We start from the raw sequence: 26,155 nt of genomic DNA, 5'->3' as shown, positions 1-26,155 counted from the left end.
TTTTATTTTCTAATTAATTCCAATTAGAATTAGAAAATAATTTCTTCTTTTGTTTTCCAAATTTTTGTCTGAGAGATGTGCTCAAGGTTCTAAGAAACAAAACAACAACAAATCACAAGGCATCTCCAAGTGTCCGTAAGCCAAGGCCCCGTGGCTTCCTGAGTAGCTTTGGAAGGTTCAGCGAGGAGCTGCAGAGCCGTAGAGAAAGACAGAGAAGACTGAAGCAGAACAGCTCAGACTGACTGCTGCTGCGCGGGACAGACACTTCAGGGCTCTGCACACACAACACAGGAACACAGACTGCACAGAACACAGAATACAGACATGCACGCAGGGAAAGGAGGCTGCAGCCTTTGCTCCAGTGGCTGCAACTGTCCACCTGACTTTCCGTCTGCAGGAAGCTAGGCTGATGTATACCCAGCTCTCAACAAGGATGAGGACGATGAGAGCAAGCATTTCCTCTTGTGAGAGGAGGAATCCAAAACCAGCCACCATTTTCTGGAGTCAGGCACTGCTCTCCAGGCATTTCATATACTAGGTTTCTCATCAGCCACAGAGAACTTGCTCTGGGTCAGTCAACAACAGGAGTGACTGGGGTGTTCTGCCCCGTGGCTCTGCGCTTGGCACCCTAGTGCCTCTCATATCCACATAAAGCAGCTTGCCATTTTGTCAGTAAAAGAACAATTTCTTTAGTCTCTGACATCCCTTGCCTTAGCACCACGCTTCTGTTTGCACTTTGAAAGGGCATGAATGAGCTTCTGGGCTGGATTCCCCCGGGAAGTGAACACCTAACATTTACTACCTCTCTAAGCCGCCGTCGATGGCCTACATATGTATCCCCAAACAAGCACTCTGGCTCTTAGGATGGTTAAAGCTGTTTGTCTGTCTACCCATCTGTCTAATAGTCCTGGTTTCAAGTGTCCATGGCAGGGAGAGAGAAAGCCAGAGAAATATGCACAAGGAGCTGGAGCTGTGAGGAGACGGCTCAGTGCAGAAGAGACTGCAACACCATCACGAAGACCCGAGCTCAGATCCCCAGAACACACAGTAAGTCAGCATAGCGATGCATGGGTGTAACCCCAGCATTCGGAGGGTGGAGGAGCAGAACTGATGGATTCCAGTGAATCTCCATCTCCAAAAACAAAGGTGTCAAGCAATCAGGAAACACATTAAGTCTGCACACACACTTATGGTAACAAGTATAACACACACACACACACACACACACACACACACGGAATATGCAAGAAAACCCAGTGTGTATGGAGGGTAGGAGAGGATGAAAACTTTAGACATTGGGACCTCACAGTAGAGAAGTAGGGAAGTCGTGCTGCAGACAAGGACCTGGCTGTCATTCTGGAGGACCAGACTGCGGGAGCACCTGAGACACCCCCACTTCCACAAGACACCACCTCCTGCCTCACCAGTTAGTGCTTGTCTTATGAGAACAGCAGAAATCTATATTGACTTGGAAACTACCTGAGGCAGTGGCACTGACATCTCTTCCCTCGGGCAGGGCTAAGGGGCTGTAGTCACCAAGTTGAAACTCCCGAGGTCCTAATGACTTTCACCCACCCCGTAACTAACAAAGTAAGGAAGTCCTTTCTGTCCTTGATGCTTTCACCTAGCATCAGAGAAGGGAGAACCAGACAGTCACCAAGAGACTCCAGGGGTTTCTGAACTTGACAGACATGTCATGGCCAGAGAAAGCCATGACAGACAGAGTGAGAAGGGACCCACGTGTCACGGTGTAGGGCTGAACACACCATGGTGAGAACACCCCGGATGAGTCACCAATAGCGGACAGCAGACTGGAGGAGCTGGAGGAAATGCTGAGGGTGGTAAGGGGAGGGGAGGGGCGCATCACTGTGAAGCTGGTCTGGTCTGGGATGTGTGGGATAAGGAGCAAAATGAGCGCCAATGGGGTAATCAAAATGCCAAGCTGCACAGGGCACCACAGGAAGCTGTGAGAGGAAAGGAAAAGAAAGTGCCAGAGAATGCAGACAAAACCTGGAGAGCACCATGCCTTCTAGCACATCAGGCTGCGGGCAGAGGCTGCACACTGGGTGCTAGGGCAGTCAACTTTCAAAGTTTGCTTTTCAAGTCAGATAAGGGCTCTGGTGGCTTCACAGCAAGGCCATCGTAAAGCACGACTTTGCCACCATGTCTGCACCAAAGTGGGCGATGCCACGTCCGCCTTCTCTCTGTAGGAGAGAGCATGCTGGACCTTGACCTGGGGCCCTGGATTTTCTTGGCAAGCATTTTACCACTGCGGTTTCTCTAAGGAGTCTTCTCACTTTAAGAAGTGATTTGTATTCTTTTTCATTTCGTGTGTGTGTGTGTGTGTGTGTGTGTGTCTGTGTGTGTGTGTCTGTGGGTGAGGCCAGAAGCTGACATCAGATCTCCTGGAGCTGGAGTTACAAGAAGTTATGGGCTGCCAGAAGGGGTGTCGGGAAATGCTGGGAACTGACCCTGGGCCGGAGCAGTACACGCCCCTAAACGCTGTCATCTCTCCAGTCCCTCCTGTTGAGACAGGCTTTACTCAGTTGCCCCTGGACTTATTCTGTAGCCAGAGTGGGTTCTGGCCTTGAGCCTGCTTCAGTCTCTGATCTCAGACACTCAGCTTGATCATGCCTCCTGCAAACTCCACAGCTCAGACAGCAGAGCACGCTGGGGTCCTTGTCATAGCTTCGTGTGTGGCATAGCACATGATAGACCGACTCTGACATGGATTTTCCATTTTCCACTATTCTCATTTTGTTCCACTTCAAACTATGATTCTTAAATGTAATTACATACAACTACTTGATTAAATGAAAGTATTTTCCACTGATACAAATTACAGTGAAAGCTTTTATCAGATTTCTAGAGGCTATGAAAGTCTTCTAGCACCGTCTTCACCTTGATGCCCTCGCTCCGGAACACTTCCTCTGAGCACGATAGAGATCATCAAGGCTTATGGAAACATTGTTTAAGGAGAAAAAGACAAAAGAGGAGAGAACAAAATAAAACCCAAACCCCAAGCCACCCAGATCTGGTTAGAGATGTGAACACACGACGTATACTGTACCTGCAGTCCCAGTACATAGATCAGTGTCTTGTTTGTGATGGACAACGGGCCCAGAATCTGTGCCACTTGGACTCTTGGGATGGAGCAGTAAAATGGCACAAAGAGAGCAAACACGGGCGCCAAGCTATGCAAACAAACAGAGAAAAACCACCATGAGAATGGATTTCCAACACGGGCAGGAAGGCATCTGAAGAGACACTCAGGCTCATTTCAGGGCGAGAGACGTATGTTGGTCCTCAAACGCCTTCATGGCCAAACAATGGTCAAGTGTGTGACTCCCATCCTCACTTCAAACCTCTGATAAGTAGTTGGGCAACAACCAAGTGTGAGTTCAATTCCCACGAGTGGCCTGAGATCTGACGAAAGAGACTGTAGTCAGCACTGGAATCTTTCCTGGTCAAATGCGAAGTCACGTAAGACTCTGGCCGGCCATCCAGCCACGGCAGACACCTCTTACCACTCCTACTCTCTATTCCTCAAATCTCTTCCCCTTTTGTCTTAAACTCTTTTCCTTGAGGGATTCTCGCTGACTCCTCACACCGCCCTCCCCTCCCGGGTCTCTCGTTTCCTCCGTTCTTGCTCTAGTCCCTCCCTGAACACTCTCGGTATTCTCTGTGGCTCCAGGCAGGGAAGTGAGTTTGGTCCTAACAGTGGCAGCCCCAGGCTCAGGAACTCAACCTGAAACCTCCCTTCAATATTTGTCTAAGTGCCATGTGCCCTGTCCTTGCTTCTCTCTAATCACATGGTCACATCCCTGGCAGTAGTCTCACTGCCCCTGCAGAAGGCAGGTGTCTCATCAGCAGCCGTTTCCACAGGGTCCTCCTGTCCCAAACTGAAATACCAATAGCACTGACTTTCCCACGGCTGGCCTCCTTCTCCTTTCCTCCCCTTCATAACTCACTCCATACCCCAGCAGTGGCTGGCTGGACGCAGGCTCCTCTGGCTGGTACACATGGACATGGGTGATCCTTCCCAGAACTTCCTCTTTACTCCCTGCTTTTAAACTCTTCTTACATGGCCTTGCTCGGGTTTCTGACTCCTCCTGATAGTTAGCAGCTCTCCCCTTCACCCCCAGAGTCTGTTTCAGTGAGCTGATGAATCGGCAGGGTGCTGAGCATGCTGAGCAAGAAGCAGCCCCTCGCCACCAGCACTTCAAGTCCACGGTCCTATAAGGGCATGGATGCATACATGCATGAGCTCTGTGTGTGTGTGTGTCTGTCTGTCTGTCTGTCTGTCTGTCCATGTGTCTGTCTATCTCTATCTCTGTCTCTCTTTGTGCATGCATGTGTAAGAGAAGAATGGTTTAGGCATACCTTTGTAACCGTTTTCATTAAACGCTTGATTAGCCAATATTTTCCAATTTTGGAAACAGCATCAGTACAAAAATTATTTCATAATCACAAGGAAAATACAAGAACTACTTTTCGCCTGTATAAAGAAAGAGTCTCACACCACATGCCACTCCAGTAACACAGTACCCTTCTTGGTCTTCTGTGCATTTTTCGATTCTGATAGCAACTATGTTATAAAAATCTTCCTTCTTGATTATACTATTGAAAACAAAATTAATAGACACAAGCAAGAAGTGATTGGGGGAGAATATACACATAAAGCAGCTTTAACAGATATGGGCATAATGGAATAACACCACATACACACACACACACCCCACACATACACCACACATATACACACCACATACACCACACACACACACCACACACATACACACACCACATACACCATATACACATACCACATATACCACACACACACACACCACACACATACACACACCACATACACCATACACACATACCACATACACCGTACACACACACCACACACATACACCATACACACAACCCCCCCCACATACCACCCCCACACACAACCCCCCCACATATAACACACACACACACACACACACCCCTACGGGAAACAAATACAAAAATCCTCAGTAAAATTCCAGCAAAATGAATACCAGCACACCCACAATCAAGCTGGCTTGATCTGATAAATGCAGAGTTGATGCAGCATATGTAAGTCAATAAATGTAATAAATCATAATGGACTTAAAGACAAAAATCACATGATAATCTCAACAGATGCAGAGAAAGCTTTTGACAAAACCTAACATGCATTCGTGACAAAAGCCCCAGAGAATAGGGCCGGAGGGAGCAAACCTCAACACACTGAAGGCCGAGTGGCAGACCCACAGCCAACATCACTCTAAACCTAGGAGAACCTGAAGCAGTTCCATTGACATCAGGAATGAGGCAGGGATGTCCACTCTCCCCATTCCTTTTCAAGAGGATGCGAGAAGCACTGGCTGGAGGGATAGGGCAAGAAAAGAATTAGAGGGATACAAGCAAGAACAAAGTCAAATGGTCTCTATCTGCAGACAATATTATACATGAGATCTCGAGAATTCCACCAGAAAACTAGAAATAATTTCAGCAAAGTGGCAGGTACAAAAACAACTTACAAAACGCAGTATTTACTGTACACCAAAACCACACACTGGAAACGAGATCCCAGACACACACACACACTGAAAACAAGATCCCAGACACACTCCCATTCACAGGAGCATCCGAGACAACAAAATGTCCCGGAACAAATCTAACCAGGAAGACAAAAGACCTTCACAACAAAAACTTAAAATATCCAAAGAAAGAGATTAAGAATGGCAAAGAAAATGGAAAGACATCTTGCGTTTGTGGGTTGGTGGAATTAATATTGTGAAAATGACCTCCTACCTAAATCAACCTACAGATTCAATGCAATCCTACTCAATACACCCACAACATTCTTTGTAGAAATAGAAATAGAAAAACAAAACTAAAATTCATATGGAGCCAGAAGACCCCAGAGACCCAAAACAATCCTGGACAGAAAGAACGCGGGAGGGATTGCTAGTCTAGACTTCATGATACACGACAGAACCATTATAATAAACCAATACGGTGCTAGAGAAAGACAGGACCTTCTACAGCTGGTGCAAGGAATCTGGCTGTCTGTTCATGCATAATCACGAAATTATTCCAACACCCTGCACGCAATCAGACCTGAGTGGATCAAAGGCCTCAATCTGAACCCTAGATCACGCGAACTGCTGGAAGGCAACATGCAGCTCCCTACTGGACACAGGCCCAGGAAAGGACTCTGTGCTGGACTCAACCTGCCAAGGAAGTAAGCCAACAGAAGACAACGAGGGCTTCATAAATCAAAGAGCCTCTACACAGTACACAGCTACCAGTGAAGGAAAGCTTGGCCTCCACACGTGAGGGAGAAACCCACAAAACAGGAGAGGATCTTTGCCAGCTCTGTGTTTGACAGAGGGTTAATATGGTCCAATTGAAAATGAGCTATGGCTCTGAACACAGAGTTCTCAGGAGAAGAAACAAAAAGAGGTAAGAAATACCTCAAGAGTGTTCACTACCCTTAGCCACCAGGGAAAAGCAAATTAAAACACTCTGGCGACTTTATCTTCCCAAGCCAGCACGGTCAAGATCAACAAGACAACTGACGACAAATGCTCCTGAGAACAAGCATTTGTCACTGCAGTGGGCGTGCAGTCGGTACAGCCCCTCTGGAAATCAGAATGGAGAATCACCAAAAAGCTAAAGATGAGTCTACCACACAGCCCAGTTATCTCGCTCCTTGGCATACGCCCAAAGGACTCAACATTGTACTCCATACATTAGTCATGATGGCTACGTTCACGGCTACCCCATTCAGAACAGTCAGGAAATGGAAACAACCTAAATGTCCTTCGACAGACATTGGATAACATGATAACATGATAGACATGGATAACATAACGCGGAGCACAGATGCAGCGGAATACTAACCAGCTGTAAAGAAAAATGGAATCATGAAAAACTGCAGGCAAATGGATGAACCTAGAAAAGATTATATTAAATGAGGTAACCCAGACCCAGAAAGACAAACCCATCTGTGGTTCTTAATTCTAAGTCTTCAGATGCAAGTACATTAGCTGGAGTAACGACAAAACCCAGAAAAACACAAAGGGACCATGACAGGCTAGGGTGGCAGGGAGGGGACAGCAGGATACAGGTATGAAGTAGGGTACGGAGTAACAATGGCGGAGGGGACTCCAACTGGAGAGTAGGGAGGAAGCTTGAAACAGTAGGGGGAGGGACAGATAACATCAAGGTTGTTTGATAAAGCCTCAAGGGATTATAATATTTGATACTTACCTAAAATTATACAGAGAATATATACATCTAAGTGTGGGGGGTGCACGAATGCATGTGTGCACTCACACACACGTGCATTCACACACACATGCACACACATCTTGAGGCTAACAAAATCCCAGTATCAGACATGAAGGGAGTCGAAATGACTCCCAAAACAAGAGAGATTATCAACGTAGCCCTTGGTTGTCTCTCAGAGGTTGAGGGTGGCCCCTACTGCTAGAGAAACCACACATTCAGAACACACCATTCGGATAACGTGAGCTGGATCTGACTTAAAAGCATCTTTCCTATGCTCTAGCCTCAACAGTTCCAGAAAATACTATGCAAGCTGCCAGGGTCAGGGAGGGGCCAATCCCACAGTCCTACCCAGCTTCAATAGCTATGAACCATGACTATGAACCATCATGGCAAAACAGGCATAAAGGAGCATGAAGTGGCAACCGCTGGCTGTCTAATTTAACCTATGGCCAATTCAACAGGAGGGAGTTCATTCGGGCACTGGATCCTAGGCAGCTTCACCAGGCTGGCAAGGTCACGGGCCTCAGAAAAGAATCTACTACCAGCACTCTGTAACTCCAAACCGCACTCTCAGTGCGACCCTTACACCACAGACAGGTGCAGCTAACACTCCTCACTAAAGAAGCCTTTTACAGCACAAGGAGACCACCCCAGAAAAGCATAGCAGAAGACAACACAGAGATCACACCTTGGGAAGCCCAGGCCAGTGGACAGAACATCTACACCACAGATACGTTAACGTGGATAAGGGAATTTCCCTAAGTCCCACGCCTGGACAAAGGACTACAGGCAACTCATGACTGCTGGGAGAAGAATTAGCCTCTCCCAAGATGAGCCCTCTTACTGGTCAGTCAGTGCAGAGTGGTCAGCCTTGAAACCAATATAGATGCAAACAAGTAAGGACTCAGGAAGTTGTATTTGTATATATTTGTGCATGCATGTACATCCATGTTTAACCTATAATTTAAAAAAGGCTATCAACTTGAGGGGGGCACAGGAGGGGTTCAAGGGATAGGTGGAAGGGCTGGAGGGGGAAGGGGAAGTAATGCCATCCTTTCTATTTCAATGAATTTTTTTCAAAAAGTTAAAAAATGAAAATTTTAAATAAAATTTAAAAAGAATGGGGCACCTGCTAGGAGCAGAGAAACTACAGAGAATAGTTAAGTGTAAACACTGGATCAAACCTGGGGCTACAAAAACTGTGGCGACGGTAGGACAGGGAGCAGAGGAGGTCAAGGCACAGGGTCAGCTGTGGCTCCTTTACTCCTCCCGCCCTGGCATCTCACAGGCTCCTGCTTAGGAGTGCATGCAACTGGGGGCGGGGGTGGGGCTCTTACTCTTGAACACTTTGGTTTGAGTCACGGTCTTATTATGTATTCCAGGTATCACCTGCACTTGAGATCCTCCTGCCTCTGTTCCCCAAACACTGGAGTTACAAGAGTATGCCATTACACCTACCTATAACCTGTATCTTAATTAACTCTAGAGTTTTTAACTTTTATTACATTATAACTCCAAGAGAAAGAACTATAAATGACTGAAGTTTTATGTTGCCTTATGGGTAGCAAAGACTCACATTCACAAACACTGCCACTCAGCTTTGGGCGGATAAAAAACAAAACAAAACCAGAGCAAAGTCCAAACACCATACAAAAGAATGTATTTTGCCTAACACTACCCTAAACACAGCTGAAGAAGCAGCTGTGGTTCCTTCTCATTGAGGAGAATCAGTTAGTCATTTGTAGGCCTAAAACCCTCCCAGGCATCCTACCTCAAAGTAAAGCCCAAAGTCAGGCATGGTGCCCAGTCACACCTTCAAATCCGAGACAGCAACTTGCCCAGAGCAGCCCTCCCAACCACTCCAAGCCATCCTACTCCATGTTCCCTGCTCTGGCCATCCTTCCCTCACAACGGCCACGCCTAGGCTGGGATCCACTTATGTGGTTCCTCTCTTCCCAGCTACAAGGCAAAGACAAGGACAGGGACTTTAGCCTTTAAATGCTTAGAGAATGTCATTGCTGTGGGGGAGGGGGCATGAACGTGTGTGTGAGTCAGAAGACAACTTTGGGGGGTTCTCTCTCCCGTGGGTTCCAGGGACAGAGCTTTGGTTGGTCATCCTACCTACCGACATATCTTAGCTTTGGCCATTTCTGTTTAATACCTTATCCGTACTCTCTAAGGCTCAACATTCTCAATGCTTATTTGTAGAGCAAATGAATTGTCCCTTAAACTGGTATAATAGCATAGCAGAACTTGCCTTTTGTTTTACACACACACACACACACACACACACACACACACACACACACCCCTTGCTGGGTCTGAAGAGATGGCTCAGCAGTTAAAGGTACTTGTTCTTCCAGAGGACCTGGGTTCAGCTCCCAGCACCCAGGCCAGGTGTAACTCCAGCTCCAAGGGGGCATATACCCTCCCTGGTCTCCACGGGCGTCTGCACACATGTGGCTTTCATTCACACACACACACACACACACACACACACACACACACACACACACACGCACGCACTAAAATAATAAAGAAATCTTAAAGTGATCCTGCTTTGCCAGACAACTGCACTGTCTCCCTGACACCCCCCCCCCCCACCTTCTCAGGTCACAGCTCTTCTGCTTATGTGACGTAAACAATGCTACGAAGAGCGTGAAGCCCAGCGCTTCCTCGAGCTCACATCTCACAAAATCTCTGCCCTCCTAGAAAAGAGAATGACAGAAACTTCAGTGCTCACCGCGCACACTTACCCAGCAAGAGAGGAAGTGCAGAAATTCCTCAGACCCCGTGTCACTTCTGTCACTTCTCATGATGACTAGACACAAGACCACACGCGGAGGCACCGCCAAGGCGCAGTTTACACCACGACTATCTGGGCTGTTTGGCAGAAATTTTGTGTTGCTATTTCTATATACACAAGGCTTCACAGAACACCAAAATGTTATTAGTCACGGACCAGTTTCTCCCTTTTCCTTAGTTTCTGACAGCACCTGTTCTTTACTCTGATGACTGTCACTCACGATGACCTTTTACACAGTGTCAACAGCTAACTTCTAGAAGCACAGTAAAGAGAAAATACGTAAATAACTGATTCATTCACCTAGTATCACCACTAATTACTGAGCACATGCTACACATGCATGACCGCAATGCAGAGAGTGAGAAAAACGCTTCACATAAATGTCTTTCTAATGTGTGTGGGACCTCGAGTCCACTGGAACAGTATGGGCATAGCCAAAGAAGCCACTGTAACTTTCAACAATAAACTGTGTTATCTCATGTGTGGCTACAACAGTGTCTGCAGTTACTGCCTCTTCTTTATACACTTAGAAGACCACTTTTATACCAAAGAAGGCATGGATCCGCCAGGCACAGTGACATATTCTTTAATCCCAACACTTGGAGGCACAGACAGGCCAATCTGTGAGTCCAGGGCCAGCCATCTTGTCTAAAAAAAAGTGATAGATCCTATTTGCCAGAACACCTGCTTTAATTAGCCAAGTCTTCCAAATCAGAAACCAAAAAGTATCCCACTAGGACGGGCTTCCAACAAACTGAAAACTCCCAACGGTGCCGATTCCATTCTGCTCGTGTGCAGAGCCAGGCGTACATCCCAGGCCAGGCACACACTAGTGCTCTTTGCACTTGGCCACATCCTTAGGCCTCACTGGTGTTTAAGGGGCACAGTTCAAAGTCATGTCGTGTTTACCTATCAAGTCATAAAAACCTTTGCATTTCGCCTTATAGGGTTGGATCATCTTGGCGCGCACTCCGTCTAACGCCTTTGTTTTATACATAGTAAGGTAGAAGCCCAGGAACTCCACAGACTTGGTGCCTGCTCTCCAGCTTTCCTCTGCAGACCTATAACAGCCTTGCGAAAGTGCAATCTTCACAGAATCCTGCAGCAAGGAGGCCTCTGCGCTCAGGAGGCTGCCAAGAGGGCTCAGTGTAAAGGAACTTGCCACCAAGTGTGAAACTGGAGTTCAATCCCAGGACCCACGTGGCAGAGGAGGAGAATCAGTTCCTAAAAGTTGTTCTCTCATCTCCTGTGTATGCCCTGGCACAGCATGCTGCAGGCACATGTGCAAACACACCAACACATACATGCAAAGTAAATAAGTAACTTTGAAGGCCTCTGGGGCATTACGCTACAATTTTCTATACAGTGACGCAGTTCTTTCCACAGCATCCCTCAAGTTCAAAGCATCCTGTTTTAAAATAGCATATCCCATTTTACACAAAGTAGTTCCAATGTTGGGTTTGACTTGAAAATCTGCCCCAGCCCCTCGTCCTACTGACCCATCTTCTAGTCCCTGGAATAAGGATGGCTGAGGAAAGCAATCTAAACTCCCACTCCAAGCAGGAGACAAGGGCTGTAGTCCCGAGAAGACTAAGCACCCTCAGCTCACTCAGTCACTTGTTCTATGATCTCTGCCCGCCACCAGCCCAGTCCCAGTCCAAGTGACCTCTGTCCTTCCAAAAGCAGCACCCCATATGACAGGCCAGATCACAGGGGGACAGGGTGACCACTCTGCTCTGGCTTGCTCTGAGCACTGTCCGCAGCCCGGGCTGGGCTCTCCACAGCCGCTGATTCAGGAGGCTCCCTCGACTGAAAACAGAACTAACTTCTGTACTAGGAGGGTCTTTCTCCCTCACTGCAGAAACCTGTTAGGATCCGGGCGGCATAAACTAGACTCCTGATACCACCATGTGTCCAGGCAGACAGCACTATTAGACTTGATACTTTCTTTAACCCACGCCCCCACCTCTCTCTGCAAAGTTTACTGCTTCAAAAAAATTTTTTTTAAGATTTAAAATCTTTATGGAAAAATTTTAAAAGTTCCATAGATAATAGCAATTCACAAAGTCCAAGGGGCTTTTGAATATTTTTTTTAAATCAGTATCAGAAAAAAAAAATCTCACTTCCCATTTGAAAAAAAACCACACACGCATTTGTGAGGCTAACTGCTTGCAGCTACACTCAGTCACAGAACGACAGGAAAAAGGCACCACCATAAAAGGACGCCTGCTCAGCCTCTCTTAAAGCAACATGCCCAGTTAACGAACCAGTGTGGGCAACACGGACTGCTACAGCGGAGGTTCCAGCCACCCTGACATGTGAGTACCGGACACTCTTCTCTCATGAATACTTTGAAAGCCTAACTTTTAAGGTAAAGGAGAAAGAAAAGAATGAAACTAAATAGCCAGCTGCTCAGGTTTCTCTGGGGTCACTGCAGTTCAAATCAGCTACTGAGATAGAAGCAATGAATGAAACCTTATTGCCAAAAAGCAGGGCTGGGTTTACACACTTCAGTGTGAACTCACAATACAAGAAAACATTAGCAAATAACATCAATATTTCAGTTCTTTAATATGAAGGGAAAGGAACAATGTTACTAAAAGTGTCCCTACATTCGGATATATTTTATATACAATATGACCAGTTATGCTAATTTTTAAGAGACCATTACACTTGACTACCTGGAATGCATTTATGTACAGAAAAGCCTTTTCGATACTTAATATTTCTCAGAGACTACTGGTAGTAGAAATCCTGGGGCAAAAGGTTTATTTTCTAAAGCACCAAATATAGAACAGTGATTTCTGCTTTGCAAAAATATCTTATCAATTTATTCTCCCACCAGCAAAGATTAATGATCAGCCTGGTCTTTGCTGCCTCAGAAGAAAAATCATTTTAAAGAACAACTCTTAATAAGAGAAAAATAAAATCTATGTCATTGGTTTCTATTATTAAGTGACCAGTAATGCTAAATAAGCCTGCATACTAACATTCTAGAAATCTTTAAAGAAAAATCATAAAAATAAAGAATTATATGTAGTGATTTGTAAAAACCTCAATTTCCAGGGTGAAAGCAGAGGTTTTACAGAAGCGCCTAACATAAAACAAGCCATGAAGGGACTTCCTCTCCAGAATGAGGGGCTTTTGTTGGTGTGGTGGTGTTTTCTGGTTAAGGGTGTGAATCTTTTGGCGTCACCCTGAGTACAACAGAGTGTAACAGTTGAGAGAGGAGCTTGGGACCAGTCCTCAAACCTAGGCTCCGGCGTTTATAACCGCTTGACCTCAGACTGATGCTGCTGAAGGTCTTTGGCTTCAGTTGCTTCATTTCTAAAGTGGGAGAAATGTTTCTGCCAAGTTCTAGCACCGCCTCTTGTAGTAAGTGCTGGGATACGGCTGCCACCCTCGCCCTGCTCATCAGCCCACAGAAGGATGAAGCTAATGGGCAACGTTTCCTTGCCCTAAAATTTCTGTGCAAATTACTTTCTGAAGATGTCTACTTTCTGTGATATTTTATGTGAAGCCTCAGCATGTACGGATGTGCTTTCTAGTATCTCTGGGGCCTAACGGTGCTTTGTGAGCCTAAACCTACCAGAGCGCACGGCTCCACAGAGCAGCCTCCCTCACAGGCTCACTCTATACGTGGGAGGCTGTGGAAATAAGTCCTTCTCTAAGCTACTTTTGGCAGGCTTCCTAGAGTCAGTCAGGCAGTGGAGCAAACACTGTGCTAACGGAGCTCACTCCAGGACTTCCATATGCTAGGCGTTTATAGAGTGACTGGGGTTAGCAGCCTATGATGTAAAAATGCACATGCAAGGGCTGCTGAGCTTGACCTGCAGACACTAATAAACACAGGTGTCTACAGGGAGACCTCTCTGCCACGGTAAGAGGTGAGGTGCTGGAGGTGAGCAGTGTCCTCCCGTCTGTCCCAGGCTGTTGCTGCAATTCTGGCCATGGTTAGGAGATTAGGTCAGTCTCGCAGAATTCTCCACATGTAGTGGAGGTGCCAGAACTCATGGCGTCCTGTTAGCCCAAAGAGGAGAGAAAGTATGTTGTCAGAAATCCACACAGCCCTGAAACATAGCACAAAGGAAGGTCAACATCATACAAGCTATGCTGGCCTTCGCTGTTCTCTTCCAATAGAAATGGCATTGTTAAAAATAGTAGACACCTTTCTAAATCTTCAGTCAGAGGCTGTGGACCTGTCTCTACCATGTTCTGAGCTTGAGGCTAGCCAGGAGTGCAGGAGATCCTACCCTAAAAAACAAATCAAACCCCAAATACTCAACCATCCTTCATTTGACTTAAAACATGTCATAAATTGATGATTACTTCATTTAGGTTCTCCTGTCTCCCTCCTCTTTCTCAGACACAGATAAGCAGGCACGTGTCAAAAGCTCTGAACATTTAGGTTCTCCTGTCTCCCTCCTCCTTCTCAGACACAGACAAGCAGGCGCGTGTCAGAAGCTCTGAACATTTAGGTTCTCCGGTCTCCCTCCTCCTCCTCAGACACAGACAAGCAGGCAGTGTCAAAAGCTCTGAAACTCCTTCCTGTTTTGTTGCTTTCCACTCATTGTGCCTCGATCTGGGAAACAGGAACTCGGGACAACACATCCTGTGTTGAATGTCATTTTTCTGGCGGCAAAGAGTGAGTTTAAACTTAACGGCTACAGCTGTGCCTGCAGCCACCGAGGCGCTCTTGTCTCTGCTGCGTGAGTGGTTGACAGAGAACTCTTCAGCAAGGATTAGGGCAGCTGAGATTTGGCCATTCTTGTTTATCTTTGGGGTGTAAGAACTGCCACTTATATCCCCACTCTCGAAACTTCACAGGAGTGCAAGAGACAAAACCACAACCTCAACAATGCTCTGCCTTCCTGGGTGGGGTAGGGTGGAGAGGGAGCAGAGGTTTGGAAGCTTCCAGGTACAGAGGGAAGGATGCCGGAATAAAGAGGGGAGATTGTCAGGGGCACAGACTCCCAGAGGAAGCGAGGAGAGAGGCCTGTGATGAAGGAAGCAGGGATGGCTAGCTTTCCGCCTGCCCTGGGCCTGTGGGCCCAGATGGCGGGCTCTCCAGAGAAGAGGCCGCTAGGTCACCACACAGTGCAGAGGGGAAGGACTTCAGACAGCAAGGTCACAGACAGCGGGGAGGCAGATAAGGACATAAAGCTGTGTTGCAGGGTGGGCGCAGTGCAGTTAAGGCTGGAGGAAAAGACCCAGCAACGGGGGAAGGACAGAGCCCTGACCTCCCAAATGATTCACACCTCGAGGAATCCTGGGCAAATGACTGAACCCGCCCTTAATTCAGCACAGCCACAAAATAAGGAGGCTTAGCTTAAAGCTTAAAGCTCCCTTCAGTGGGAAGGGTACATAGTGCATGCTGTTTCTAAAAGCATTCTGAACCCAGAGGAGTAATTCTGGGTGCACACACCTTCATTACAAAGGCCTTCCTATATGCACAGAAGATCCCACCAATCCTGCTACATGCACACAAAGGGCATCTGCCCTCCTTGTGCTGAAGTGGGTGTGGTAACAGCTACCTTTAAATTCTTACAGTAACTTACAGTGACATCACCAGCTCTGATAATTATTATGGCACTGCTAAAACTGCCAAAAGCCACACAAGGGATAATTACTGAAAGGTTAAAAAAAAAATCTGGAGTATGTCCAGCCCAAGTATACAGGACAGTGCTCAAGCAGACACCCCATCCATTCTAACAGGCAGATCCCCAGTAGGCTGTGCCCACCAGAGTCAGACACCCAAGAGCACCAAGGGCAAACTGCAGACAGGAGGACAGCACTCAGCTGTCCTGACAAGGTCCCTGTGCCGTCAGTGGTTGGAGGCAGGCATGTCACGGAGCTGATACTTTCAAAAGCTAGAGAAAGCGAGCTCCCCTCGAGCAGGCTGACCATGCTCAACACTCCCCTGAATAAAATCAATGAGTTCTGTTCAATGTGGGGATAAGGATACAGGAGAAAATTAGAAAACAGTCAACAGACACAGACACAGCCATCAAATCAGGATTCAGAAATGACTGCACGGTGAAGAACCCACTTAATACCACATTTATTTAACCAGGGCACTGTGGCATGTACCGGTTAGCAGCACATGGGAGTGGACAACTGGACAAATTTATCTGGTGTTCCTCTGCAAGCTGACGGAACACTTGCCACCTTCCATGTACAGGCAGACAGCACACGCAGCAGCTGTTAGCCAACTAAAAGGGGAACAAACGCTGACCTCATGCTGCAGGTGTTGACACTGAGCTAAACTCAGATGTCCCTGTTAAATAAGAGCAAAGACATGTGGACACACTTGACAAGTGCTCACGCAGCTAGGTAGTCAGAAAAGAGCAAGGTGTGGTTTCTTCCCTCCCAGAAGCAGCTTCTTATCAAAGGCCTCTTATTAAATAGCGTCGGCTGCTGTCCGGCTGTGTCTGTGCCACTCTCTGTCCCCTTAGAGGACATCCTGGTACCCATCATCCTGTGTCTTCACGTCCCTCCTGTACCCATCATCCTGTGTCTTCACGTCCCTCCTGGTATCCACCATCCTGTGTCTTCACATCCCTCCTGTACCCCATCATCCTGTGTCTTCACGTCCCTCCTGGTATCCACCATCCTGTGTCTTCACGTCCCTCCTGTACCCATCACCCTGTGTCTTCACGTCCCTCCTGTACCCCATCATCCTGTATCTTCACGTCCCTCCTGTACCCCATCATCCTGTGTCTTCACGTCCCTTCCCGGTACCCATCATCCTGTGTCTTCACGTCCCTCCTGGTATCCATCATCCTGTGTCTTCACGTCCCTCCTGTACCCACCATCTTGTGTCTTCACGTCCCTCCTGGTACCCACCATCCTGTGTCTTCACGTCCCTCCTGTACCCACCATCCTGTGTCTTCACGTCCCTCCTGGTACTCCCCCCCTTTCCACTCATTTCATCTCCCCCAATTCTAAGCATTTTTTCACAACCTTATCCTTTTTCAAGATAATAGCCAAAACTATGCCAGCAGAATCCGGGGAAGAGCTGGGTCATTTGTAACTTGACAGCAACCCCCGCCATGATTTCTACCTGTGCCTCACTGCTTTTAGTGGCCCTTCTGGATGTTTTTCAAAGTTTAACTCCCTCTTTGGCACACACAAGCAAAGTCACCCCTCTGACCAAGGCAGGTCTCAATCCAACCCAATCTTACCAAGGTAACAACAGACAGCTCAACACATGGCTAAAGCTGAAGGTGACAAAGGACCCCTCTTTGACTTAAGGCATTGATAATTCTCAGATAATGGTGACACTTCAAACACCTTAGAACCCCAAAGCTATTACTTTAGCATGAACCAAATCTTTAACTATGATGAAGGTTTGTTCTGTTTCTGTCATGGGTTAAGAAGAGCCCTCTAATTTCCCACGCAAATGAATTAGGCTAGCAGAAGTCTATGTACCTTTAAAACTTCATGTTGGTTCTCAGAGTAAATGTTTCCTGAGTACAAATTATATCAGAGCTTAGGCAATTTTCTTAAACACTAATTAGTGAGTTTTGGGGGGATGTTTCCCCTCCTTTCTGTCGGAAGAAAAAAAAAAACAGTCACTTCATGTCAACATGTCTGGTTATGCAAAGATGAAATGATAATATCTCAAGAAATGTTGGCAACTCTACAGGCAAAGAAGTAAGTTTTACAAATAGACAGACACAGACAGACACACACCACTTTTCAAGTACACCAGGGAACGACTCTGGAAGGTAATCTTCAGAAGAAATGGTTTCACACACACGAGGGTGACGGTGGAGTCAAAGAAGCAGACGTCATGTTACAGACAGAACAACCCCAGAATAACAAGATGGCCTCCAGTGTCCATCCTCAGGAGGAGGGGGAGTTGGGAGGCAGACACACCCTTTTGTTCATTTCATACTTTTAGCAAATGGTGCTTTCGATGTTTAATGTTTTGTCTGTGTGTGCTAGATCCCGGGAATGCAGAAATAATTCTTTTTTATATTAGAGGGTCGCGAATTAAAGGATAGATATAAAATGTCAGGAACGGCTGTTCCTCACAAGGGTCAACCCTGAAGAAAAATCCCATTTTATGCACCTCAGTTACTGTCTATGCCCTTGGGGAAGACGTCAGCATCTTGATTGTTGTCCTTTAATATGTGGAATGTGGAGCCGAGTATACAATTCATCAAAAGCATTGTACTGAAACCATCATTCTTATAAATATTAGTGTTCTAAAGGAAACAGATTTAGGACACACCCTGAGGGCTTTTCCCTACTACAGTGACATATTACAGTACTTTCAGGTTTAACTCACACACACGTATGTAGGTTTATATATGTGTGCATACATAAATATTCTAAACATGTCAGAAGCTGCTGCCAAATCATAATTAAAATGAAAAATAAAGAGCACTAAAATGTAAGCTATACTTTGAAAAGGCCAATCTGAGGCCAGTGCAGGCAGACTAAACACAACGGCACACAGGACACTGGTGTGTGTGAGGACAGCAAGCAGTGTGAGCTAGGACCTCATGAGACCAAAAGCACATCCAGACATGGTATCTACCTCAATTCTGGATCATTTCTACATTCCCAGGATCTGGCATACGTAGACTAAAAACACTACAAGCAGTGTTTGCTACCTTAAGCCTCACGAGAGTAATCTAGTAGATGGTTAAAGAAAGAACAAGTTCTAACTCTGAGGGGACATAATAAATTGAGATTTGTTGAGCAAAGGAATTGAATAACAGCAGACAAGGACACGAAGGGTTTCTCCCTCAATATGGAGATGATAAAGTCACCTAAAATGACAGCATTGAGGACACAGAGACAGAAGCAAGGTTTGAAGACAATGGCAAGGTAACAGCTACCTTGTGGACTCAATCCCCAGAAGATGCTAAATACCCCAAATGAAGACATTTGCAAGCTATCTCAACCTCCCTTACCTAGGCCACTTTTTGGCCTATCCTGTTTACATGTTCACACTCTAAACATGCTGTTTCTGGCTGTCTCTGGCCCAACAGTGGTCACTTAAGATCCCTGACCAGCCTGGCCTCGGGGCTGGCATCCCCTGCTCTTAGGAAGAGTGCCCCACCTACCCTGGGGAAGCTGACCATATGCGTCATGCTGCTGTCTGAACCCTGAAACCACAATCTCTCAGCTCTTTAAGGGCTCATGAGACAGTTGCCCCTACAAAGGACTGGACAGAGACCCATGGAGCAGGACCCAGGATCGCCTTTAACCCTCAGGTCCATAGGAGGTTCCTACCAGACACAGTTTAAAGCTAGGGTAGGCACAGCGAGTGAGTAGGAGCCATGTCTGGAGTGTTGGGTGATGAGGCTCTTGCAAGAAGACCTAAGTAACATTTCTTCCTCCAGTGAAACAAAACCATTACCTCACTTCAGTCAATCCATGCTCAGTGTTCCGAATGGAGGCTGTATGGACACAAGTCCCCAGATCACTCCTACAGTGTTACTTACTGGCATATATACTATCTAGGCAGGCATATTTCTGTGTGTGCGCGTGTGTACACATGTGCGTTTGTGTATGCTTTCCTCCCCAGAGTAGCATGCCGTGTGATCATAAGTTCCTGTTGAGAAATAGTCACGTGTTGCTGCTTTCACACCCCACAGCATGGCCAAACCATAGGACACCCTGCAGGTCACTAACTGAGAGAGTCTGTGCTGTAGTTAGTGCTGGGCTGATGGCTCCGACACCTGAGCTGTTTTGAAACCACTCCCAGGAATCGTTAGCAGCGGACACACAATGGCAGCCTTTCCCTCTCTTCTGCTGTGCTGCCTCTCCTAATCTTTACAGTCGTGGTTAGTGTGGAGATTTGGCAACTACACACACATTTTCCCCTGTGAGCATTTTTTTTAAGATCAGATTCCAGGAACTAGCTTTGGAGAACTCCTCAAAAATGGTAGGTGAAATTTTCAGGGGAAGAAACTCCACGAAGCTGGAGAAACATTTGTCCTCAGCAAGCGCCTTGTCCAGAGGCCGCACTCCCCTGCGCCTAGCTTTCCCACAGAAAATGTGGTTCCCACTTTTATTTCTTTCACTTCCAAGGCAAGAGCCTCTGAGTTTTTATTCCTACACAAACCATGAAGCCATATCTGTCTTTGTTGCGTTGGTTTTGATTTTACTAATTTCACAGTTGTCTTTTTATTTACTTCTGATTTTGCTGGACAAATTTGGTTCTCTGGTTTAAGCTGTATGGTTAACATCTATTTTTCAATCTTTCTTTTTATTTTACTTTAAGCATTTCAGAAACTTCCAGAGTGGTACCTTCTTTAACTCAGAGGTCTTCATTTCCGAGTTCACTCCTCACTGCTTTACAGTTGGTTTCTACGTTAGCTGTACTACAGTCAGGCTGTGTGACCTGCTCAGGGATGACTTTCTGCCGTCTGGAGAATCTTCTGGTGGCCTATTACATGGCTGAGCTTGAAACATGCTCATGTCTTCCACACATATTCTGCTAACTTCAAGATGTTTCATTTTCTTCTCTAGGATCTTATTCATATACATACGACTGCCCATTATGATTGTAGACTTGTTACTCTTTCCTTTAAACCACATGAAATTTTGATAGCTTAGGGACATTTCATAATTATTCTTATATCCTTTGTGGTGTGTTCTCTTTGTCTGTTTGTGTCTGGGTCTCTCCATGTTGGTTGTCCTGGAACTCACTCTGTAGACCAGGCTGTCCTTGAACTCACAGAAATCCACCTGCCTCTGACTCCCAAGTGCTGGGATTAAAGGTGTGAGTCACCACTGCACAAAACCTATTCTTAGTTTTGGCAGTAATACCATTTTAGCTATTGGTATCAAAGCTGCCTTGAATCTCCTTTTCCTGAGGTTCTTAATACTGGGATTTATATGCATACATATATATTGAAATTTATAAAGACAATCTACAAAGAAGTGATTATTTTCTTTAAAATATAATCACAGAATTTATTGCTCAGTTTTCCTACTTTCGTTGGTGTTTACTCTTTTATGTGGAATTTTGCTGTCAGAATTCTTAGATTTCCAATTCAGGACTTGAATTTAAAACACAGGTAACTACACTGCTGTGGACATTTATACACTAAGACAGAAAACACCACATGATGTCACTGTTATTGGATTCAACACATACTATACCCCCAACTTAAAATTTCTCATCTGAAGCTGCTTGAGTCTCTGTGCCCCACACACCCCCAACAACTCCACACGTGAAAGGGAAGTGTGCCCACGGTTGAGCTGCACAGACAGCCTTTGGGAACTCACTTTTTTTTTTTTTTATTTTGAGAAAGGATACCCAAGTTGCCCTCAAACTTGTTAGCCTCCAGAATAGCTGGCATTACACTTTTTCATTTTAGTTATGAATACCATTTTTTCATTTTTTTCTTAAGAAATGGTGACTCTCAGCTCCTACCACGGCCCGAGCTTGTTTCTCATGCGCTCTAGGTTAAGGCCGATCAGCTTTCCTGTGCTGCATGTGTCACTGATTTCGTTTCCTGGCAACGTGGAAGAAAAAAATACTCAACCTAAATTCAGTTTAAAAGCCAGGCTTAATGCCGTCTGAAATGTGGGGAACTCTACACGATTTTATTCTTAACCACACAATGATTCAGAAACGGGGGGATTTCTGCTTGAAGTTAGTACGACTTCTCTTGCTGCAAAAAATGTACTGACCTATTTAGATGGTTCTATTTCCTTTGCCAGACCTCTGACAAAGTCACTAACTGTAAAAGTAAACACATAAAGTTTATTCTCAGTTTATTCCAGTTAAAGTTTACGTACTGAGAAGTTTAAGGTAGATGTATAAATGACTGAACTGCTAAGTTAAATGGTTTTAGCTAAACAGTCTCTACTTGCTCTTCCTAGTGACCCTGACCCCTGCTGGATACAGAAATGGCCAACAATTTCACTACAGCGCTGGCAGCTTCTCAGGGCAATAACTGTGACCTCTATGCACACCACGGCACGGCCAGGATACTGATGCCTCTGCATTACAGCCTTGTCTTCATCATCGGGCTGGTGGGAAACCTACTGGCCTTGGTTGTCATTGTTCAAAACAGAAAAAAAATCAACTCAACCACTCTCTATTCAATGAACTTGGTGATTTCTGACATCCTGTTTACCACAGCCTTGCCCACTCGGATAGCCTACTATGCCCTAGGCTTTGACTGGAGGGTTGGTGATGCCCTGTGCCGGATAACTGCCCTGGTGTTCTACATCAACACCTACGCAGGCGTGAACTTCATGACCTGCCTGAGCATAGACCGCTTCTTCGCCGTGGTGCACCCTCTGCGCTACAACAAGATTAAAAGGATCGAATACGCGAAGGGTGTTTGCATCTCTGTCTGGATTCTAGTATTTGCTCAAACCCTGCCTCTGCTCATCAAACCTATGTCCAAGCAGGAGACTGGCAGGACAACTTGCATGGAATACCCAAACTTCGAGGAGACGGCTTCCCTCCCCTGGATCCTGCTCGGGGCGTGCCTGCTCGGCTATGTGCTGCCCCTCGTAATCATTCTCATCTGCTACTCCCAAATCTGCTGCAAACTCTTCAAGACTGCCAAGCAGAACCCACTCACTGAGAAATCGGGTGTGAACAAGAAAGCTCTCAATACAATCATCTTCATCATCGTGGTGTTCATTCTCTGTTTCACGCCTTACCACATATCAATCATCCAACACATGATTAAGAAACTCTGCTCCCCTGATGCCCTCGAATGTGGCCAGAGATATTCCTTCCAGATCTCCCTGCACTTCACAGTGTGCCTGATGAACTTCAACTGCTGCATGGACCCCTTCATCTACTTCTTTGCATGTAAAGGCTACAAGAGGAAAGTCATGAAGATGCTGAAGCGGCAAGTCAGCGTGTCCCTCTCCAGCGCCGTGCGGTCAGCCCCTGAGGAAAATTCACGGGAAATGACGGAGTCCCAGATGATGATCCACTCCAAGGTTTCCAACGGAAGGTGAAAGGACATGAGAGGACACACTGGGCTTCACAACAGAGCAAGCTGTGCGGTGGCCTCTGCAGACCGAGCTCAGTCCCATTGCCACTCTGCCAAAGGATGCACTGAGATCCAGTCCATCTCGAGGGAACAACAAAAGCAAGTTCTACTCCATAGCTGAAATACTCTATGTATAAGGAAAGGCTGCCTTGGTCAGTCTTGATGTAAAAAGAACTGTTCTGTGTTCCTCAGAACACAGTTGTTACTATCTCTGGCAAACAATAAGACAGATTCCACTGTGCACTGTCAGTGTAAAAATGTTAATACTGTAATATAGCAAACATATTTCTTAATTTACACCTCTTTTAATTTTAGACTTTATCTCCCCAGTTTTTATTTGCTTGTTTGTTTTGTTCTGAGACAGGAATTTTAAGGAAAATTTTGTGGGATAAAGAACAGGAGGTAACAAATGTATTAGTATGGCGGTGCCAGCGACCAGCGGCGGTTACAAGTATAGTGAACAAAGGGTTAATGTAGAGAGTAAGATGCTGGTGAGCATCAGTGGCTGAGAGCATCAGCTCCTCCACACTCCTCCACACACAGCCAGGGCAGCACTCTGGACCCCTGCTCAGAAGAACGGCAGGGCTTTCCAGGGAGGCTCACAGTGGAAGCATGGCTACATGCTACACTCCGCTGACGACAGAAAATGCCTGGTCTACAGAGTGAGTTCCAGGACAGTCAAGGTTGTTACATAGAGAAATACTGTCTCTATAAATTGTGCATTTATTTCCTGATTTATTTAGGCAAGTATGGCAATTATAATTGTCATCCTCACTGTTCCCACTGCTTAAAAGCTAATCTACAGGTATATATATGCCAGATACTACCAATGTGCACGGATGCTTTATTTTCCTTGGCTTTCCTAGGATTTTTTTTTTTTTTTGAATTGGCATATATATACTTGTACTACCTGAAGAGGCCAGAAGAAGGTGTCAGATCCCCTGGGACTGGAGTTATAGATGGTTGTGAGTCACCATGAAAGCATTGGAAACTGAATGTGGGTCCTCTGGAAGAGCTCTTAACCATTGAGCCATCTCTAGAAAACCCTTTTCCTCATTTGAGACTTTACCAGTCTAGCTAGCCTGGAATTCTCTGCATGGAGAGGCTAGCCTTAGACTGTGTATGATCCTACTGTCTCTTGCCTCCTTCGTGCTGGGACTAGAAGTATCACAGCAGCCTGCTGCGATTCTTTGTGACATTATACAACTGCCTTACAGGCAGCGTGGCTTCCTAAACACTGTTTACCTGATCACATTTGCTTTCCTTTAGTCCTGAAATTTCCCCAGTACAGTTTCTCAGTTGGTAAAGATACCAATTTAGATAATAGGAAAGAAATAAAACACTATACCATGAGTCATAATTTCAATTTTTATTGTGGTGTATGCCCTGAAAATACTTCATTTTAATAAAATAACCTGTTTTGTTATTTGTCTTTCGAGACAAAGTCTCATTATATAGTCCAGACTGGCCTTGTACTCATTATGTATCCCAGGAAGGTCTTCAATAATTAAACCCCTTCCTTGGGCACATACTTGTAACCCCAACACTTGGGAGTCAGAGGAAGGATGACTGCTGAGAGTCAGGGCCAGCCTGGAAGAGGGGGTCAGACAGTACAGCAAGTCTCTGTTTCAAAAGAAAGGTAAAACTTCCAGAGTGAGCTTCCCGAACGCTGAGACTGCAGGTGTTGCTACTGGGCCCATCTTGGAAAATACATCTTAACCATCACTACTATAACTATACTGAGTACAATTAAGGTCCAAATGATGTCATTTTCACAGAGCATTCTGGTCTTAAAGCCACAATGGCTAGTCTGAGGGAGGCAGGTGAAGTCCGGATCCTGATTTCTTCCCTCACCCCATCTCTGGATTTTCCAAGTGAGGGTGGAAAGAGCCAAACACTACATTTTGTCAGGGTGTGGCTAAGCCAGACTTCTAGGAAGAAACACTCATAAAAACCAGACACAGTTTTCTTACTTTCCCAGCCCTTAAGACAAGCAAGCTGGTTCTGTGACCACATTGGAGCAGAGATCGTCACACAGAGCCAATCAAGCCACTTGAGTGTGACAAGCTCTGCTGCCTGCCAGGCTCCCCACCTTCTCCCCCCACCTTACCACAGATAAGTGACTGTATCTTATCACCTACAGCACACTGCAAAATGGTGACCTGCAAGCCTCTCCTCCACCCAGATGCGTGGAAATCTCTGGGTCCAGACAAAGGGGTCCAGCTCTCCACTCAAGGTTGCCAGTGCTCAGCTCCACCGTAAGGCAACTGCTCACAAGTGACCTGGGCACACACGCCTCACTTGGGCTTCAGTCAGCTTTACTTTTCTTCCAAGCATTTTACCAGCAAGTGAACTTGGTGCGTGAGGGCAGTGCTGCGCACCTTTGGGACTCTGTGGCAACAGAGGAAGTGACCTGCCAGATCCTCACCTGAGTATTTGCTGCATGAATATGATAAACTTTAACAGACAAACAATAACAGGAAGCTATAAACTCTTCAAGCTACTGGATAATCTCATTCCTCTTTTGTAACCTCATTTTTATTTCTAAAAAGGTCATTCAGCTAATTTAAAAATTCTCAAAGCTATTTAGTTTAAGCTCTGTTAAATGTGAGGCTGGAAGAAAAAATACAACATCTTGAAATTTGCAGGCAAATGGATGGAGCTAGAAAACATCATATTGAGTGAGGTGACCCAAACCCAGAAAGACAATTATCAGATGTACTCATTCATAAGTGTTTTTTAAACATAAAGCAAAGAAAACTACCCTACAACTCACAATCCCAGAGAACCTAGACAACAATGAGGACACTAAGAGAGACATACATAGATCTAATCTACATGGGAAGTAGAAAAAGACAAGATCTCCTGAGTAAATTGGGAGCATGGGGACTTGAGAGAGGGTTGAAGGGGAGGGGAGCAGAGAAAAATATAGAGCTCAATAAAAATCAATCAATCAATCAATAAGTGTGAGGTTGGAGAGATGAAACAGTGGTTACGAGCACTGGTTGCTTTCAGAGGACCCAGGCTCAGTCCCAGCACACAC

General features: G+C 45.8%; 2 protein-coding genes across 2 annotated transcripts in view; one reads left to right on the top strand and one right to left on the bottom strand.

Moving 5' to 3' along the window:
• Nucleotides 1-26,155, bottom strand: part of Ubac2 (UBA domain containing 2) — a 151,423-nt gene that overhangs the window by 52,649 nt on the left and 72,619 nt on the right. The window contains exon 5 of the mRNA XM_048422167.3: nt 3,071-3,194. Within this exon, the coding sequence (XP_048278124.3) occupies nt 3,071-3,194 (124 nt within the window). The remainder of the gene's footprint in view (nt 1-3,070; nt 3,195-26,155) is intronic.
• Nucleotides 12,283-24,538, top strand: Gpr183 (G protein-coupled receptor 183). Its single transcript, XM_048422164.3, has 2 exons — nt 12,283-12,441; nt 21,977-24,538. Exon 2 carries the CDS (start codon nt 22,004-22,006, stop codon nt 23,075-23,077), a length of 1,074 nt encoding a protein of 357 aa, XP_048278121.1. The 5' UTR covers nt 12,283-12,441; nt 21,977-22,003; the 3' UTR covers nt 23,078-24,538.

This window comes from Myodes glareolus, chromosome 12 (genome assembly GCF_982192425.1).
Source record: "Myodes glareolus chromosome 12, mMyoGla1.1, whole genome shotgun sequence".
Lineage (NCBI taxonomy): Eukaryota > Metazoa > Chordata > Mammalia > Rodentia > Cricetidae > Myodes > Myodes glareolus.
The sequence above is the reverse complement of the archived record's forward strand: the minus strand, read 5'-3'. Positions and strand labels throughout refer to the sequence as shown.